General features: G+C 63.4%; 1 protein-coding gene across 2 annotated transcripts; it reads right to left on the reverse strand.

Moving 5' to 3' along the window:
• Positions 1 to 347: 347 nt before the first annotated feature.
• Positions 348 to 15,190, reverse strand: CAMSAP3 (calmodulin regulated spectrin associated protein family member 3). 2 transcript variants are annotated; one of them, XM_049639839.1, is made up of 19 exons: positions 14,977 to 15,190; positions 9,187 to 9,440; positions 8,730 to 8,852; positions 8,555 to 8,650; positions 8,355 to 8,387; positions 7,418 to 7,465; positions 7,028 to 7,166; positions 6,278 to 6,417; positions 6,100 to 6,193; positions 5,973 to 6,027; positions 5,758 to 5,831; positions 5,437 to 5,506; positions 3,903 to 5,340; positions 2,514 to 2,653; positions 2,135 to 2,433; positions 1,559 to 1,658; positions 1,191 to 1,303; positions 982 to 1,100; positions 348 to 879 (listed from the first exon to the last, which is right to left on the reverse strand). In XM_049639839.1, exons 1-19 carry the CDS (start codon positions 15,122 to 15,124, stop codon positions 574 to 576), a joined length of 3,789 nt encoding a protein of 1,262 aa, XP_049495796.1. In that variant the 5' UTR covers positions 15,125 to 15,190; the 3' UTR covers positions 348 to 573. The 2 variants fall into 2 exon arrangements, with proteins under 2 accessions (XP_049495796.1, XP_049495795.1); XM_049639838.1 differs by lacking the exons at positions 7,418 to 7,465; positions 8,355 to 8,387.
• Between the last annotated feature and the right edge of the window lie 43 nt (positions 15,191 to 15,233).

The following is a 15,233-nucleotide window of genomic DNA, read 5'->3' on the forward strand; positions in this document are numbered from 1 at the left end:
CTTGGGTGTGGGGCTCGTAGGAGAGAAACATGGGAATCCTTTCCAGAGGCCGAAATGGGGGCAGGCGGCTGGAGGAGAGAAGGTCAAGCTTAGCAGCTGGCCACAGACCAAGTGCCAGAAGAGGCCAGTAACATCCGCACGGAGGAGGGAAGTGCAGTGAGCGGTGGGTGGGGAAGCCACGGGGAGAGGCTGGTCAAGAGGCAGCCAAGGAGCAGGCACGAGGGGCCTTGGCATGAGCCGCATCAGGGCTCTTGAGGCGGCAAGACATGGCAGGCGAGGCTGGAAAACCCCCTCAGAGAGGTCACTGGACGCCCCAGCCAGCCTCAGGGAGATGCCAGCACTCGAGCTCTTTCTAAATTATTTTATTCAAGAAGGTGGGAAGGACAGACAGGGGACTGAGCTGAGCCCTGAGTCCCTGAACCTCCCAGCTCAGCCCCCACAGCAGGACAGGACAGAAGTTAGGGGGTAGGGACTCCAGCCCTACCCAGACAAGGTTGGGGACAGACGAGACCCAGGAATGCCAACTGATTGTCCTCCAGGCTGTCCTCTGCCCTGGGAACCAGCGGGGCGAGGCTACTTGGGGGTGCTGCTGCCCTTCTTGGGGGTGGTGGGCTTCTTGCTCTGCCAGAGGTGGCCCTGGATGGTGAAGGCGTCTACACTCATGGACATGGTCTTGGCAGGGATCTGGGTAAAGCGCTTGCGGTCCGAGTTGTACTTGTAGATGCCCTCGACCATGGCGGGCGTGACTGTGCGGGGGCCGTAGCCGGCCAGCCGCGTCAGCTCCTCTGTCTCCCCGGACAACGTGTAGAGGGCCCGGAACTGGCAGCTCGAGTCGCGGAAGAGGATCAGGAAGTGATTGGCCTTGCTCTTCTCAATTTCCTGGTCGGGTGGTGGAAGCGGTTCACCGGGGGTGGGGGGGGGGGGGGGGGGGGCGGGGCCCACCCCCCCCCGCCCCACTGCCCGCCCCCGGGCAGGGGCTACCCCCCGCAATCGGTTCTTATTCGGGTCGTTTACCCTGCCCGCGAGGCAGCAGTGCGACAGGGCATTGTGGATGATGAACTTGTTGGACTTGGCGCTGGGCTCCTTGTACAGCCGCGGACCTGGGGTGGGAGGCGGGCAGGGTGGTCAGCGGGGGTGATGGGGGGCAGGCAGGGCCTGGCCGGGCGCTCGCGATCTCCGGCCCCACCTACCTGTGTACTCGGGCACCGACGCCGGGGACGAGGCGTTGCTCCCGTTCTCCCAGTCGCGTTCCCGGCTACCAGGCAGGCGGCTCGGGGACATGAGGCCGGATGGGGATGGAGCCCTGTGGGGGGACAGGAAGGGATGGGGATGCACTCGGTGGTGGGTGAAGCCTTCCCACGCACAGAGGGACCAGGGAAGGGCCAAGCCCAGAACACCGCACAACGGGAGGCAGGTGCACCTGCCAGAGCCCTGCTCAAGTGCAGAGGACAGAGCCCCACTCGGCCTCGAACGTGTCCTCTAATCCCTTCGGCGGAAGAGAACACACAGACTTGGGGCACCTGAGACGCGGGCACCTGCCCGCCCCGGCCAAACTCACCGAGACGTCGGCCTCTTCACGCCAAGATTATTGGGGGCCTCGTTGGCCACGGTTGACAGTGACAGGGTGGACTGAGAGTATACTTTGCTGAGCCGGGAGCCTGGGAGAAGATGGCACGGAGTCATCCCCACCCAAAGCCCCTGGTGTCCCCAAATGCCTGGGGGGAGGACCTTACCTGGTAGGCTGTGGAGGGCACGTGGGGTCAGCCTTTCCCAAGACCCTCACCCTGTGCCTTCCAACTGAGACCTCCCCCTACCCACGGGGGCAGGAGCTGTGCCCAGTGGGCTGTGGGGAAACCCCCACTAGAAAGCTGTTGCCCCTGAACGTACCCGAGGGGGCCTCATCCACGAAGCCCCGGAGACAACTCTGGGCCAGCTCTGCCCAACACGCCTTACCCCCACTGTAGCCCCCACACCCCTCTGGAAGTCTAAAGGGCATGGGCAAGGCCCCCGTCACCCCACGCACAGTCCTCCCCTCTGCCACATACTCGGGGGTGGGGGCGGTCTCCACAGCCCTGGAAAAGGGCACTGAGCGGGCACCATCACTGCGTCCCACCCCTCCCTACGGGCTCCTTACCCAGCAGGCCACGGGCAGGGCTTCGTGCCAGGGCCGAGTCGTCACAGCAACCGGAGCGCGGCCGGGGGCCCCTCCGCCCACCCCGGCCCGGCCCCCCGGTCCCCGCAGCCCGTGGCCGTAGCACTTTGTCAAGGTCGTCCATCAGCTTCAGCTGGGCCCGGCGTTCATACTCGAGCCGGGTGAACTCCCCCCTCCTGGGGCCCACCTCCTCCTCGACGGGGGCCCTGGCGGCAGGGGCTGGGGTCGCTGCAGGAGCTGGGGGGGCTGGAGGGCCCGGGGCCGCCTCCTCCTGGGCCAGCCTGCAGACCGAGAGTTATCAAGCGGTCAGACAGGCCACGGGTTCGCGGGGGGCCGGGGGCCCGGGCAGCACTCCACTCACCGGGCAGCCTCTTCCCTCCGCTGCTCCTTCTCGGCCTCCTGCCACTGCTTCCGCCGCCGAGCCTCCTCCGCCCGCCGCTGCTGCCGTTCCAGCAGGCTGGCCCGCTTTTGGGCCATCTCGTCCTCGGGCTTGTCTTCATCCTGGGGGCAGGCTCGGAGTCCGGCTGGCCGTCCCTCCCCTGGTACGTCCATCAACCCAGCCTGGCAACCACTCACCCACCCTTCCGATTTTGTAATTGGGCTGAGGGCATCCCCTTGGCTCCTGCTTCGTGCAGAGTTCTACGTGCGGCACAGGGACCAGAGTGGACCCGGGTGCTGTTCGCACAGAGCACTTAACCCAGGGCGGGAGACGACCTGATACATCAGAAGCAGCTACCAGTCTGGGGCACCTGGGAGGCTCAGTGGGTTAAGCATTTGATTCTTGGTTCTGGCTCAGGTCATGATCTCACAGTTCATGAGTTTGAGCCCCGCATCAGGCTTTGTACTGACAGTGGGAAGCCTGCTTGGGATTCATTCTCTCTCTCTCTCGCTCTCTCTGCCCCTCCCTCACTCTCCCTTCTCTCTCTCAAAATAAAGAAAAACTTAAAAAATATTAAAACAGCTACCAGTCTACAGGGCAGGGAGGGATCCATCCCAGCCTGGGGACACTAAGCAAGGCTTCTTGGAGAAGGTGACCAGGGAGAGAGAATGACAAGAAGGCGAGAGGTAAAGAGAGTATCCCAGGCAAGAGGGAACAGCAAATGCCAAAGCCCTGAGGCTAGAACAAGCCTAGCAGGCCTGGAATGGGGAGGCCAGTGTGGCTGGGATGTGTGTGTGTGTGTGGGGGGGGCCTGGGAGGGTCAGAGGTGGGCAGAGCCTAAGGCCACGGAAGGACTTTTATTCTAAGAGCAAGGGGAGCTACCGAAGGGTTTAAACGGGATTGACAAGGTCCAGTTCATAGTAAAAAAAAAAAATCTCTCTGGCTGCTCAGTTGAAGATGGCCAAGGATGGAGGGGTGGGGTGGAGAGCAGAGGCCGTTCAAGATGCGGGTGCAGGTGTCCAGGTGAGAGCACCGGGCCAGGCTGGGGGTGCCGTGAGGATGGGGAACAGGGACCAGACATGGGAGAGCGGGGAGGGGAACCGGCAGGGCCGAGGTGGGCAGAGCGTGAAGGAGAGCAGGAGACAGAAGGAAATGGAAGACCCCAGCCCTGCTTATCCGCCCGCCCCTGTCCGCCTGTCACCCACCCGTCTGTCCACCCACACCCACCCAGTCCATCTGTCTATCCACCCACCCACCCATCTATCCATCTGGCCACGCCCACCTTGTCCTTGCCCACTCCCACCTGGCTCTCCGCCTCCACCCCTGTGGCCCCCCCCCCCCCCCCCCCCCCCCCCCCCCTTCGGGGCTCACCTTGTAGAAGAATCCCAGCCCGGCCCGGGGCTCTCCCTCCGAAGACGCCTCCTCCTCTAAGGAATCCTCAGCACCAGGGGGGCTCCCATCTCCCTCGTCCTCGGCCGTGGGCTCTTCCAGGCTGCCCAGTGGGATCTCGATGAGGCCAGGCCGGGCCGCGGGCTCCTCTGGAGGCGACCCCTCCGCCAGGAGGATAGAGGAACGGGTCTGCACGGGCACCTGGCTTGGCGAGAACTTGCGCAGGTGGGGGAGGCTGTCTACATCATGGGGAGGCGTGAGCACTCTTGTCAGGGGAGCCAGCCGCAGCTCCGCCGGCCGTGCGTGTTTCGGGCTTCGGGGTGTCGGGCTGGGGCCGGGCCCGGGGCTGCGCCGGGCAGCCGGGGCGCGCCGAGCAGGGCTGGGAGATGCGGCTTTGGGACCCACCGTGGGACCAGGGATGACCCACGCGGCGGGCGGCGGGGCAGGCCCGGGGGCCTCGGGCGGAGCCAGGAGCCGCTGCTGCTGGTCCGTGAGCCTCTGCATGTCCCGCTGCAGTGAGCTCAGCGCGGCGCTTAACTTGCTGACCGCCCGGTTATAGTCCCCCAGCCCCTCGGGGGGCACTGGGCCCAGTTCGGGTGAGAAGGTCACTGCCTTGGGCCGCGGGGATGGCTCGCCCTGGCCCTCACCCGCCGGCCGCTCCCCACCGGGGACTGGGCCTGGCTCCGCCTCTGCCTCCGCCTCCCCTCCGGCCTCCCGAGGCTGCACCTGCAGGAAAGCGCTCTTGCCCAGTCGCTGGCGGTGCTTGGCAAAGATGGCCTCGATCCGTCGCTTCTGAGCCTCTATGGCTCGCCGTTTCTCCTCCAGCCGGGCTCCCAGCTCGCTCATCTCGGAGCTCAGGGCCTCTGGTGCCGCGGGGGTGGCCGTCGGGGACCCTGCCTCGGCCTCAGCCCTCACCAGCTGCTTCTTGCGTTCAGCAAAGCTGGTCATCTTCACTTCGGAGTTGTTGGCCGCTGGGGACGAAGCCGCCGCCTTCGGGGAGCCCTCGGATAGGGCCGACGGTTTCGACATCTCCGCCACCGTGCAGGGAGACGGTTTCAAGGGGGCCTCGGGGTGGGGCACGTAGGCGGGTGCTTTGGAGGCCCCCTCGAGTGGGTAGGAGGAAGCCAGCGGCAGTTTGGAGGGCCCCTCGGGGGAGTGGAGGTAGAAGCTGCCGTCGGCAGCCCCATCTGGGAGCAGCCGGGGCTCGGCACTGTGGATGATCTGCAGGGCCTCCTCGATGGTAGGCAGGTCGCCAGGCTCCGGGGCTGGCTGCACGGGGGTCCGGGCTGGCACAGGGCGCGGGGGGCCCAGGCTGTCTGAGCTGACCGAGCGGAGTAGGACGGGGTCTCCCATGACGACATCCACGTCGCTGTCCAGGCCAAAGGGGGTGCTGAACGACACTGCCTGGGAGAGGGGACGGCTGGGCGGCAGGAGGGAGGGGTCAGCCCCTGGGACAAGCCCCGGCCCCACCCCTGCCCAGCCTGCTCCACCGGCCAGGCCCCTGAGACGCACTCACCTGAGCTGACGGTTCCAGGCCTTGCCGAGGGCCTCCATGTGGGACATGGACGGGGAGGACTTCAGTGAGCCTGGGGAGGGGTAGTAAGTGGTCATTCAGTGGCCACTACGGCGCTGGGCACCCTGGGTGGGGTCTGCCGGGGGGTGTCACTGATGGGCATTATGTGGACAGATAGCTGGGGGCCACTGTGGGGGTGAGTGTCACCACTGGGTCATTCAGGCGCCTGAGGGACCCAGTGGAAAGATCAGGAGGAGAGACAAAGTCAGCCGGGGTAGTGGCTGCGTAGGGGTCTCCAGTGACAAGCTGTACCCCTGCCCTCACCTGTGGATCCACGGAGTGGGGACTGGGAGCCGCCGGGTGACAGGAGTGGGTGGCGGAAATTGAAGACAGGAGAACTGCCAAGAGATGCACGTCAGCCAAGGGCCCCTCCCTGCCCCGCCCCTGCTCACCTCTCCCAGGAGCCGAGAACAGAGAGCATCCCCTAGCCCTGTCACAGGGCCACGGCCACGGAGACTCACCCAATGGGGAAACCGTACCTGCAGCCACTGCTGTTCTGGGCGGAAGAGGCCTCCGTGGCCCGGGGGGAGGCCGCTGCAGCAGAGAGAGGAGGGTCAGGCAGGCCTGGCCTCCCTACCCCGCCCCACACCCCGGGCCAGGCCTCACCATGACCATCAGGAAGGTCCTTAGCCTGCACGAAATCAGGTTTCAGCACCTCAAAGCACATGAACATCTCGGCGAGCAGCACCACCAGGTTGATCTGGAGGCAGAAGGCGGGGTCAGCCACTGGGACCCACGGCCCCGGACGCCAGCCTCGGCCCACGAGGTCTCGAGACGGCCTTACCTTGAGGGGCGGTGGGACATACAGCAGGTCCTCGAGGGACAGTGGGCAGCCACGAGGAAGGCGGGAGGCACAGAAATCCTGCACCAGCTGGAGGTTGTAGAGGCTGTCCGCCACAGACATGGGGTCCTTGAGGCACACCTCTGTGGGGACAGGATACCTGGGTCCCCAGCTCTATGCGGAGGAGGACGGGGCCCTGGGGAAGCGAGGGCCCAGCAGGCGACACGCACAGAGGCTCTCCTACGGGCCAGGCCTCAGGCCAGGTGCCCTTTACAAAGCGGATACTACAACGGGCTGTTCCTCCGGCCTCTGCAACTATTCCCAGCTGCCGGGAGAACTCGTCCCCCAGGAACTCAAGTCAGAAAGCTTCTCCTAACTACCTCGCCCTCCCTCAGAGCACCTAACGTCCAGAATGTTTTTCTGGATGAAGTTATTGTCTTTCTCTCCCAACCAGGATGTGAGCTGCCTGAGGTCAGGAGCATGTCCGTATTGTGCACCCTGGGTCTCCGGCACCTAAAACGGGATCTGGCACACAGCTTGCATTCTATAAATATCTGCTGCAGGCGTGAATTCTATGAAGCACAGAGAAGTTTAGACACTTGCGCAAGGTCACACAGCTAACGAGGGGAAGAAATGTTCAAACGCAGGTCCGCCAGTTCTGAAAGCTGCACTCCTAATCACCGCGGCACTCTGGGGCAGATGCCTGGGTGTCGAGCTCCCACGGACAGGTGCGGCCCAGGCCCACTCACTCACCCTCGAGTCGCAAGAGCTGGGGACAATAGCAGTGGATGGTGGCGGCCAGCGCGGCCCCACTCGCCAGATCCTGGAGGGTGGTCACGGTTGGAAAGCAGGGGGCGCGTCGGGCCACAGCTCGGTCCTTGCGGTATCGGATCTGTGGGTGGGAGCCGGGTTAGGTCAGAGGTCAGGCCGGCCCCCGGGGCAGCGGTCATGCAGGCTGGGTGGGGAGGCCTGGGGTTTCCGCCGTGAGGGGGCGTGAAGCTGGGGGTCCCAGAGCCAGAGTGGGGCCAGCCTGGAGCAGGGGAAGGGCAGCAGCAAGAGGCAAAGGAAGTGTCTGCGAGCAGCCAGGCCAGCAGCGAGGGCTGGGGCAGGACTCCTGGGACCCCGGGGCGGGGGATACATTACCATGGGGGGTTTGCTCCCCGACTCCTTCAAACAGAAGGCAATTGCGTGCTGGGGGGAGAGGAGCAGCCGTCAGCGGGGCGGGAGGGGCGCTGACTTGCTGGGCCCCCAAGCACACCTCCAGGGGAGGGGAGAGAGAGCCCTGACTCCTGTCACGAGCCCTGGCCGTCCAGCTCCCTGACTGCGCTCTGGCCGGCTTTGGGGACCCCAGCTCCTCCCAGCCTGGAGGGACCCCACACAGCCAGCCTCCCATGCAGGGAATCATCACCCCCCCCCACAAAAGACCCAGGCCCCAGCTCGGGGAGGGGTTGCGGAGGAAGCGGGGAGGCAGAAGGAGAGGAGCCCCCAACCCAGGCCACAGAGTGGAAGGAGGGAGGCTCCAGAGTGAGCAGAGGCGGGACTCCGTCCACCCGAAGCCCCCACTGGCAGTGGCCACTCGCCCCTTGTGTTTCAGGGATGGACGCCCCCTCCCACCCAAGCTGGGCTTGTCCGCAGGGAAACTGGAGTCTTAGGAAGGTTCTTCTACCTTCTTCTGGGTCTGGGGGCCTTCCTCTTGGCTAAGGGGTCAGGATCCACGTGCCTGATGGGCTAGGGACCCCCTTCAGGGGTGCCGGAAGTCTCCCGCCTCAGCAAAGATGAACGAGCCCAGAAGCTCTGCCCTCTTGATTACTGGGAGGAGAGGCTCATTCCCTCCCCCCCACCCCCCCACCCCCGCCTCCCCGGTCAGGTAACTGGGGAGTGATCTGCCTTCTCAGTTAACACGCTTCTCTTCTCTTGGTCTACGGAGAGGTTCCCTCTGTCCCCCAGGGCCGGGGTCCCATATCCTCTGCTCACAGCTGGGAGGAGGTAGGAGAGGGAGCGGACAGGCAGGCAGAACAGACAAGACAGACCAAGCGACAAGCGAGGCAGGCAGACGGGGCGGAGGAACAGCCCCACTTACAGGAACCAGCTTCCAGTACCAGCGTGTGGGGCACTGATGCCAGAGAGGCAGAGGGGAGAGCAGCGGGAGAGGCACAGGGGAGACGGCAGAAAGAGAGAGAGAGTCACCTCCAGCCCCCCCAGTGCAGCCCTTCCCCTCCCACCCAGCCCTCCCTCCGACCGTCCTCGTGTCCGTCCATTCGTCCGTCGCCCTAGTCTCACCGAGGGCTGTGCGGGGGCCACCCCATCTGCAGGGGCCGCGGGAGAGGCTCTCTGGGCAGCTTCCTGCTCAGTCTTCTCCTGCAACCGCCGGATGGTCTGGGGAGCAGGGAGAGGTCAGCACTGTGCTCCCTGGGCAATGCCGGCCCCCAGCCCATGCCTGCCTGACCCCACCTACCGTGTCCACCCAGAAAAGGAGCTTGTGCTCCAAGCTGGCCAGGGCCAAGGGACCGGGCAGTGTCTTTGTCCACTCGAAGGCGAAGGCAACCATGAGGGCGTCAATGACAGCTAGGTGGGCTCCCTGTGCAGGGAAGGGCTCAAGGGTGAGACCACAGCGAGGGATGGGGGTTCCCCTGGCCGCCTCTGAGGGAGAACCAGAGGAAGAACCTCAAGGTGTGTGGGGAGGGGCCTGAAGTAGGAGGGGCTTTGGGGATGAGCCGGGGTTAGTGGGTGGGGCTTCGGGGAAGGAGCCAGGACAGGGGTCCGGGAAGAACCACTCCTGGTGGGCCCTGTCCTCAAGCCCGTCCTCAAGGACCAGGGTGGCGTCTCTGGGGAGGAGCCAGGCCTGGTGGGAGGAGCCTGGGGGAGGAGCCGCGTCTGGTGGGCGGGGCCTGACGGACCGGGGCGGGGCCTACCATGAGGATAGGCTGGTGCCTCAAGTCGGCCTCCTGCACGGGACGCTCGGGCAGCGCGGGCACCGTGCCCCTCCGCGCCAGCAGGGCCAGCAGCGCGGAGGGACTGGGGGGGGTCTCGAGCTGCGGCAGCACCTGGCGCCAGGCCCGGCAGTAGAGCTCGGCCGAGAGCAGCAGCCGTGTCACCGGGGGCTTCACGTGCTCCTGTGCGTACTGGTCAGTGTAGAAGGGCTCCCACAGCTCCGAGGGCACATGCTCTGCGGGGCGAGGGGGGTGACGGCGGGTCAGGGCCCAGGCATGCGTCAGAGGACGGCACGGGACGGGGAGGCTAGGGGACCCGGGCGCGGGTGTGCGGGAGTTCGCCACAGGAAGGGGCTCCAGGCAGAGGGGCAAAGGCCAGGAGGTGGGACAGGCAGTGCCTGGGGGGTGGGGGAAGGGCAGTTCTGGAAGGGGAGAGGCCACCCGCGCAGGGGCTTGTTGGGAGGGCGGTGGTCTTGCAGGCCCTCCGAGGAGAACAACAACGACCACAAGATCCCTTAATCCACCTAACTCCCCGGGTGCCCTGCAGGCCTAGGAAGCAGCAGCCAGGGCACAAGTGGTAACTCCAGAAACTGAGGCACAGAGAACGAAAGCAACCTGCCTAAGGCCACACAGCTGGCCAGTGCCGGCACTGGGATTCAAACTCAGGCCTTTAGCAGCCCCCCCGCACCCTCTGTCAGCTTGGAAGCGGGGGTGGGATGAACTGTGGAGTTGGGGGTCTGGCAGGCGGGCCAGAGTACCGGAAAGCTGGCCAGACTGCAGACCTTCTGAGGGGGGTGAACAGTTGGAACCTGGCGACTGAAGGGAGGAGGCAGGGGAGGGACAAGGAAGCGTCCAGGGCCCCATCAGGTGTGAGTGGGAAGGTGGGGGTACAGGCGGTGAGGCAGCAAAAGCGGAGCATGAGGGGCCGGGGCTCTGGAGAGAGGTGAGATCACCTTGCAGAGGCGGCCACAAACCCCCTGAAGACGTTGAATGAGACGGGCAGGGCAGGGAGAGGCTTGAGGAAGCCCCATGTGGGGGGGTGGGGGGAGCACGGAACCCCAAGCAGGATCCATGGGTGGGGAACAGAAAGACCAGAATAAGTCACCAGGACGATTCTCTGGGAGGGTCCAGGAGGAGGTGACTGAGGCCAGCCTAGGGGACCTGCCCTCGTGGGGGTCTTTCAGGGAGGCCCTAACTCTTATTCCAACCAGAACAGCTGTTTTGTCTATTGGGGTTCTATGTGTCTGAAATAACGGGAGGGGGCAGATTTCTACCGCTTAAAAACATCGGCACACAACACACCAGGCCTTTCTCACGCGCCTGTCTTCACAGCCAGGCTCCCCGGAGACCCCCTGCCCTCACCTATAAGGACCCAGGCTTCCTTGCCTTCACTCCACCCCGCCCCCTGAAGTCACACTTGACCTTCCCACGTAATGCTCCACCCCTGTGGATAGCTGTGTGCACTCTCTGAACAGACTTCTCCTTCCACCCGACCCCCGCCCCAACCTGCCCTCCCAGCTCCCAGCCTCCCCAAGGCCAGCAGCGGCCCTCCAACGCACGGCTGTGGGCTGTATCTTGCCTGGGCGCTCTGCCCAGCACCTCCTTGTTCCGGAAACCTTCCTCCCCCGGCATCTCCCCGCTTTCCATCTTTTTCTCTGTCCCACCACTCAAGCCAGGCCTCTTCCCCTCGTGCCCCTTCAATGCCAGGTTCCTGACAGCTCGGTCGGAACAGCCCTGTAAGTGGATACGTGCACCCCCCCACCCCTGCCTGCCAGGCCGCCCGCCCAGTGATAGCTTCCGTGGCCATCTGAGCACCCACCGCCACCTGCTGCAGCCCAGGCCGTGTGTCCCACTGCCCTCTGGGCGTCTCCCATGATGCTCGGTACCTTGCTCCAAACCTTCTCCTTCTCTCTCGGAGAGAAATGGAGGTAAGAAATCAACATCCCTCCTCCCCCCTCCTTCCCCTCCAACACCTAAGGTCCTCTGCTTTCATTCTCCTGGCATCTCCCCAACCCACACCCTGTTCCCCGTCTCCCCAGCCCCTGCTCATTTCCTGCTCCCACTGGCAAAATTAAACAAGTTTCTTTCCTGCAGGACTTGTCAGGGCCTTCGAGATGAAAACACGTGAGCTAGGGCTACCCAACAGCTCATGTTTATCAAGCGCTTCCTCTATGCCTCTATACCGCAACACGGCCGGCACTTGAAGGTGGATAATTCTTTGTGTCTCACAGGGGGCGGGGTAGGCTGTCCGGTGCTTCAGGATGGTCAGCAGAGTCCCTGGTCTCTAGTCACAAAACGCCAGTAACACCCTCCTTCCCAAGCAGTGACAACCAAAAAGGTCTCTAGACACTATCAAAGGTCTCCTGGAAGGCAAAACCACCCCCGGGGTTCAGAGCCACGGCTCTCTACTAAAAATGTTTATCGATCATTTACCATCGGATAGTGCTGGCCGACAGAAATACAATTTGACCCGCATATGTAGTTTCAAATTATTTTCTAATGTTTATTCATTTTTAAGAGAGAGAGAGAGAAACAGAGCACGAGCAAGGGAGGGGCGGAGAGAGAGGGAGACACAGAATCCGAAGCAGGCTCCAGGCTCTGAGCTATCAGCAACTCAAACTCATGCTCAAACTCATGAGCCACGAGATCATGACCTGAGCCCAAGTCAGACGCTCAACCGACAGAGCCACCCAGGCGCCCCAACCCACACATGTAGTTTTAAACTTTCTAGGAGCCACATTAAAAAGGTAGAAATGGGGGCGCCTGGGTGGCGCAGTCGGTTAAGCGTCCGACTTCAGCCAGGTCACGATCTCGCGGTCTGTGAGTTCGAGCCCCGCGTCAGGCTCTGGGCTGATGGCTCGGAGCCTGGAGCCTGTTTCCGATTCTGTGTCTCCCTCTCTCTCTGCCCCTCCCCCGTTCATGCTCTGTCTCTCTCTGTCCCAAAAATAAATAAAAAACGTTGAAAAAAAAAAATAAAAAATAAAAATAAAAAATAAAAAGGTAGAAATGGGGGGCACCTGGGTGGCTCCGTCGATGAAGCGATCGACTTCGGCTCAGGTCATCATGATCTCACAGTTCGTGGATAAGAGCCCTGCATCGGGCTCCGTGCTAACAGTGCACGGCCTGCTTGGGATTCTCTCCCTCTCCCTCTGCCCCCCCCCCAACTCGCGCTTTCTCTCTCTCAAAAATAAATAAATAAACTAAAAAAAAAAAGAAATGGATAATTACCTTAGTATATATTTAACACAATATATATCTGATACTATCATTTCAACAATTGACATAAAAACATTATTAGTGAGGTATTTCACTTTTTTTTTTTTTTGTATCAAGTCTTCAGAAGCCACCGTGTGTTTTTTACATTCATAGCACATCACGATGAACACGGGCCACGCGTGGCCGTGGCTACCAGACCGGACCACACAGCTCTACAGCGCCTCTGACATACACGGCCACCTCGTATGCGTTCGCTCGTGTAATCCTCACGACGCTTATTCTTATCCCCACTGTACAGATGAGAAAACCAAGGCCCAGAGAGCTAACTCGCCCAGGATCACACCGCTAATAAACATCCGAGCTGACGTGAACCCAGTTTCCCTATGGGTCAGAGTGACGTTCAGGCGTAAGGGACTTAGGTGGTGTCTCCCTAAGACACCCTTTCTTAGGGTAGAGATAGCACCCTTTCTTATCTCTGAGCTTCGGTCCCACAGAGGCCACCTGCCGGCACTCGTGCCCAGCCTCCTTACAGCTGTGCCCCAGGCTGGCAGAACCACCTCCCCCCCCACCATTCCCCAGGGGGCAACTGCATAGCTGATCTCATTTTGTCAGTCCCCAAACCCGGTCCATGGCTCCCCAGCGCCCTCACATCCCCCCGCCTCCCGGCCACAGTTCAAGAGGCCCCCTGTCCCGCCAGCCTCTCTCATCTCCCCCCTCCCTGGGCCCCCACCCCACCACTGGGCCCCGCACATTTTTCTCTGAGAACTCCCTGATGGGCCAACCCCCAGGCCTTTTCACATGTGGCCTCCCCCTGGCAAACTCCTATGCGTCCCTCAAGGTTCAAACTTTCCCTTCCCTCCCCTCCCCTCCCCGGCAGAGTTCGGGGCTTTCCTCCCCCAGCCCCACTGCACGCCTCTACAACACAGACCTTATCACCCTAAGCAGCCGAGATCTGGTTTCGTGTCCCATCCCCCATTTTCCCAACTCCACCCCCATCGCTCTGTCCCGGCACCAGCCTGGCACCCAACAGGCATCGGTAAAAAGTCCCAGAGTTCGTGAATCAAGCAGAGCTCTGTGGCCCACTTCCCCCTCTGGGCCAGGCGTCCCACCTTCCTCAGCCCCCTCTGCTTAGAAAAGGTGGGTATGAGGCCGACTGAACGTGACCCTCACCCTGACCCTCACCCTCGGGGAGGAGATCGCACAGTGCAGGGAGCTGGGTCAGGGAGAACAGGACTGGGTGAGTCGGGGCATCTCCTCAGGAGACCTCCCTTTCCTTTCTATGAAATGGGACGGCATTTTCTGCTCCATGATAATATTAATGTTATTAATAACAGTGCCACAACGGGTCACAGCAGCAGTGACAGCGAGTAGCTGTTTACCAGGCACTGTGCGCCAGAACCAATCTGAGGTCTGCTGTCCAGCAACCTTGTGAGGAAGGTGCCGGGATCCCAGCCGCCCGAGCACTGCCCTGGCACTTAGTGGGTGCCCCACAGACATTTGTGAAACGGATAAATGAGTGAACATAAATGCCTTCTTACACACAGGGGAAACAGACGCTCAGAGAATTGACATAATTTGTCCATAACCCGGTGGAGCTGGGACTTAAGCCCAACTCTGATTCCCAAAGTCGAGCCTTCTAACCAAGGCCACATAACCCAGGACAGGAGAGGCTGGGGCAGACCCAGATCTCTGCCTACCAGCCCCCTTTCTTCCTCAAGCAGATTCTCAGGGAAAGGCAGGCCCCAGAGTGGACCCTGCATGGGAGGGTGTCGGGAGAAAGACACAGGCTTGGGCGGACCCAGGAGATGGGCAGCTGTCCCCGAGCCCCACACCCAGAACAGGTTGATCTGGGAAGGCCACTGAAGGGGAGGGGGGGATGGGCTGTGCTCAGCAGGTGCCAAGACCAGTGGCCAGGCGGGTGGGAGAGCAGGCGTCCCCCTTAGGACGCCTGGGAAGGCCCAGACCTTAATTAACCCCGCCTGCCCCACAGAAGGCCCTGGCTCCCAGCTCTGGCCTGGGTGGTGGGGCTGCCCTAGGGCCCTGACTTTGCCCACACGCGCCCTTGAATCCCGGGGACCCACCCGCACCCTCCCCCTTGGGGTGGCCTGACTTCCCCACACACGTGGCCCTAGGGGAGGGCTGGAGGCTCTGCCCCGGGTGGGAGAAGGCCTTACACCTGCGCCCCCACCCCCGCCGATCTCGGACAAGCCAATTTCCTTCTGGGCTCCCAGGCAAAATGGGGTAATAAGTCACAGCTGCCAGCCGCTGGCCGGGGCCATGGAGGCGAAAGAAGAGGCTCCCAGAGCTGGCCTCGCCGCCCGCAGCGCAGGGAGGGCTGACGCGGGGTGTGGGTTCGGCTGCGGGGCGGTGGGGGGGGGGGGGGCCCGGGGGGGCGGGGGGGGAAAGGGGCCAGGGGGGGGGGGGGGGGGGGGCCCCGCCCCGGGCCCCCCCCCCCCCACACCCGGCGGCCGGCGCTATTGTTCCCACGGCCCCGGCCTCCGCGGCCCGGCGCCCCGCCCCCCGCACCTGCCGCCCCTGCCGCCCCCGGCCCGGTACCTGCGCCCCCGAACGCGGCCCGCAGCACCCACGCCAGGCTGGCCGCCGCCTTGGCCCGCGAGAAATCGTACTGGTCCAGCGACTTGATCTCGGGCACCAGGAAGGTCCTCCTCAGCGGCCCGGGCCCGGGGGGCGCCGCCTCCACCATGGCGGCGCCGGGGCTGCGGGAGCCGGCTCCGCGCTCGCTCGGGCTGGGCTGCGCCGCGCTCGCACCCGGGCCGGGCCCGCCGCCAAGGCGGCGGCCAGCCTGGCGTGGG

The sequence above is a fragment of the Panthera uncia genome, chromosome A2, assembly GCF_023721935.1.
Source record: "Panthera uncia isolate 11264 chromosome A2, Puncia_PCG_1.0, whole genome shotgun sequence".
Taxonomy (NCBI): domain Eukaryota; kingdom Metazoa; phylum Chordata; class Mammalia; order Carnivora; family Felidae; genus Panthera; species Panthera uncia.